General features: G+C 36.3%; 1 protein-coding gene across 1 annotated transcript in view; it reads right to left on the bottom strand.

Annotated features, from left to right (window-relative positions):
• Positions 1-222: 222 nt before the first annotated feature.
• The window catches only part of kdm1b (lysine demethylase 1B), a 22,878-nt gene continuing 19,210 nt past the window's right edge, over positions 223-3,890 (bottom strand). The window contains exon 21 of the mRNA XM_016548811.1: positions 223-755. Coding sequence (XP_016404297.1) covers positions 672-755 — 84 coding nt within the window. The 3' untranslated portion in view covers positions 223-671. The remainder of the gene's footprint in view (positions 756-3,890) is intronic.

Genomic DNA, 3,890 nt, shown 5'->3' with positions numbered 1-3,890 from the left:
GCAAAATGCAAATGAGCGCCAATCACGTGATATCCAGCTGTCACTGTTTTTGCTGACTTCATGTGACTTTCCTAAATGAGAGTGCAGCTCTATTCAAATATTCTGCACTATTACTACAGTTACTCTAGTAAATAAACCACACGTATTTCTAGAATAACTGCAGTTCTTCACAGACACTCGGATATAAACTCAATCAAAAGGCAAAATGAGTTGTAGAATAATTTATAATTTTTAATATTTTTAGAGGAACAAAGGATCTTAACACAACTGAGCCTGTTTCAAAACAAGTGTAATTAAGCAAAATATTTCTATAATTAATTTGAACAGATATTCATGACAAAAGACAATTTACAGAATAAAGCTTCATGTGCATCTCTTTACATAATCATACAAAACCCATAATTCCACAGTCAGCAGAAAATCACATCAATTCATTTCATTTCAGCTGTGAAATAAAATAAAAAGCAAAACAGCTCATAACATGTTGATGAACTGTGATTTTTAACAGAACTTCAAAACCGTAAAAGGTGAAATAAAAGTTCATTGATTCAGTCAGTAAAAGACTTGCAGAAGGACACTGATGTGTGTGCGTGTGTGTGTGAGTGTGTGTGAGAGTGAGTGTGTGTGTGTGTGTGTGTGTGTGTGGTGGTGGTAGTGGTGATCACTCAGTACTAAAGCGCTGCTATCTTGCTGGCCTCACGCACTCCACTCAGATACGCTCCCGTCACCGTCTGAGGAAAGTGTCTGTTTGTGGCCTGCAGGAACACAACAACAAATGAACAACATTGAAAAGAATCATCTGATAACAACTAGGGATGAACAATACAGTCAGCCCACGGTTCGATACATACCTCGGTTTTTCAGAAAGGCTTTCAGTTCGGTTCGGTGGCTCGGCACATTAGAGTGTTTGTTATTCAATGCTCAGGCGACAGTAAGTTAATTTTTATTGCAATACTCTTTCTTACCTCCACTGCCTTTGTTATTTTCTTGTGTCTGTCTTAGGCCGGTCATGATAACTACTTTTTGTTTGGCAATATATTGCCCTGGAAATAATTGCCATAAATGATTTTATTGGTATTTTAAGACTGTTTTATGCCACTGACTATATAATGATAATATTTCAGCAGTAAGTATCCACACTAATCAGTGCAGTTACAGTGTTACACCAGTAGGTGGTGGCAAGGGACTGACTTTATAAGTGTGTGTGTGTGTGTACCTACTTAATAATAATAATAATAATAATAATACATTTATTTTATATATTGCCTTTAAAAGTTGCTTTCTCAAGGAGCTTTACATGAAAGCTTACATAAAGGAAAACAACAATATAAGACAATATACTATAAATTCAACAAGAAATAAATCACAAAACAATACAATAAAAAAGAATCAAATAAAAGCATTCCTGAAAAAGAATGTTTTTAGAAAAGTTCTAAAAACAGCTAAAGCATTAGTGTCCCTAATGTCAATTGGGAGAGAATTCCTCAGTTTTGGAGCATACGTTGAAAAGCCCCCCCCCGGATCGCAACCGTGTTTTGGGAACAACTAAGAGACCGTGCTGAGAAGATCATAAATTGCGAATTGGCGTATAAGGTGTTAAAAGATCTGCCAGATGCTGTGGAGCGAGACCATGCAGAGCCTTGTATGTAAGCAGTATGCGGTATTTAACTGGGAGCCAGTGTAACGTCTTCAAAACAGGAGTTATATGGTCGCCAGCCCTAACCCCAGTTAAAATTATAGCTGCTGAATTCTGCAAGTATTGCAATTTGTTAAGAGAGGATTTGGACACTCCAACAAGGAGAGCATTGCAATAATCAATATGTGAGAAAACAAAAGAATTAATCAATTTTTCAGCAACAGAAAAGATCAACATAGGTTTACTGTGTAGCTCTAGGGCAACACCATCAACTGATAGATCTATAGCAGCAGCATTTCTCAGTTGGTGGGGAGAGCCAAGAAGCCTAACTTCAGTTTTAGAGCTATTCAGACAGAACATTTTTAGACATCCACAACTTAATCTCAGAAATACAGTTGGAAAGATGAGGGACATCCACAAATTGACCAGGTTGAGAATGTAAATAAATCTGAGTATCATCAGCATAGAAGTGGTAGCTGAGGTTAAGGGATCTTAATAGCTGACCAAGAGGATAAATATAAATGCTAAAAAGCAGGGGACCAAGGACTGAGCCCTGTGGGACACCAGTACAAACAGGATCCACATCAGATCTGAAACCATCCATAAAGACAAATTGACTGCGACCCGTAAAATATGACCTAAACCAATCTAGTGCAGTTCCAGATACACCAAAGACAGTTTCCAGTCGATTTAGTAAAAGCATGTGGTCAACAGTGTCGAAGGCTGAACTAAGATTGAGTAAGATGAGAATCGAGAGAGCGCCAGAATCAGAAGCTAACAGTAAGTCATTAACAAATTTAACCAAGGCTGTTTCAGTACTGTGCAGTTTCCTAAACCCAGACTGAAGGGGCTCAAACTGATTATTGACCGTTAAATGGTTGTGTAATTGAGACGAAACAACACCCTCTAAAATTTTAGCAATAAATGGAAGATGAGAAATTGGACGAAAGTTACTGAGATTGTTCGAATCTGTTTTGCTTTTTTAATATGGGAGTGACAGCAGCAGTTTTAAGTGCTGTTGGCACAACACCAGTGGCCAAGGAGTCATTTATTATTGTAAGAACAACAGGGCACAAATAACCAAAACAGGATTTAAATAAACTAGAGGGCAGGGGATCAAGTATGCAAGTGGAAGCTTTCATACGAGCTACCTGTGCACAAAGAGACTCAGAGGTGACTAAGGAAAAATTAGAGAAGGGTGTACCGGAAAAACTTGGTAGATTAACTGTAGAAACATGAGAAGAACTAAGAATATCTTTGCAAATGTTATCAATTTTTAAACTGAAGAATTTAAGAAAATCATTGCAGGTCTGAACTGACGCAGTTAGAGTATTCGCACCATCTACTTTCAATAGACTGTTAATAATGTGAAAAAGCTGCCTAGGGTTATTATGATTATTGTCAATAATCTGAGAAAAATATGAAGACCTTGCAGTGTCAATTTCTGCTTTATATTGGCCCAAACAGGTTTTCCAAGCTTGATGAAAAACTGACAAGCCAGAACCACGCCATTTACGCTCCAGTTTGCAACATTCCACCTTCTTTGAACGCAAATTGTCATTATACCAGGGAGCTGTATGTACGAAAGAGGCATTGCGTGTTTTAATTGGTGCAAACATGTCCAAATTGGCAGCAACAGCATTATTAAGTAAAATAATTTTATGCTCAGAAGGGACAGAAGACAAATCATCCAGGCATGCATTGATTGAATTTGCAAAAGCCGCAAAGTCAATTGATCGCCATTTACGGAAAGAGACAGTATGTGCAACAGGCCTTATAGAATATGGTACCTACAAATTAAAAAGGATGGCTGAATCATCTGAGAGACCAACATCTACAGTAGAGAGATTTGACACCAAAGCATCATTTGCCATAACTAAATCAAGTGTATGACCTATACATATATATAGACAAAAAAATAATAAAGAATGAAATATGAACATTTTGAGTTTAATTTATTTAATTCATATTTAATTAATCTCTCTCTGCTTTATTTATTTAGAAATATTGAAATTTTGATTTTAATTTAATTTTAATTCATATTTAATTATATATATATATATATATATATATATGTGTGTGTGTGTGTGTGTGACCCTGGACCAGTGGTCTTAAGTCACTGGGGTATATTTGTAGCAATAGCCAAAAATACATTGTGTATGGGTCAAAATTATTTTTTTGTTTTATGCCAAAAATGATTAGGACATTAAGTAAAGATCATGTTCCATAAAGATATTTTGTAAATTTCCTACTG

This window comes from Sinocyclocheilus rhinocerous, unplaced genomic scaffold (assembly GCF_001515625.1).
Source record: "Sinocyclocheilus rhinocerous isolate Xijiao unplaced genomic scaffold, SAMN03320098_v1.1 scaffold4088, whole genome shotgun sequence".
Taxonomy (NCBI): Eukaryota; Metazoa; Chordata; class Actinopteri; order Cypriniformes; family Cyprinidae; genus Sinocyclocheilus; species Sinocyclocheilus rhinocerous.
Note: the sequence above shows the minus strand (reverse complement) of the source record. Positions and strands in the feature narration are given on the sequence as shown.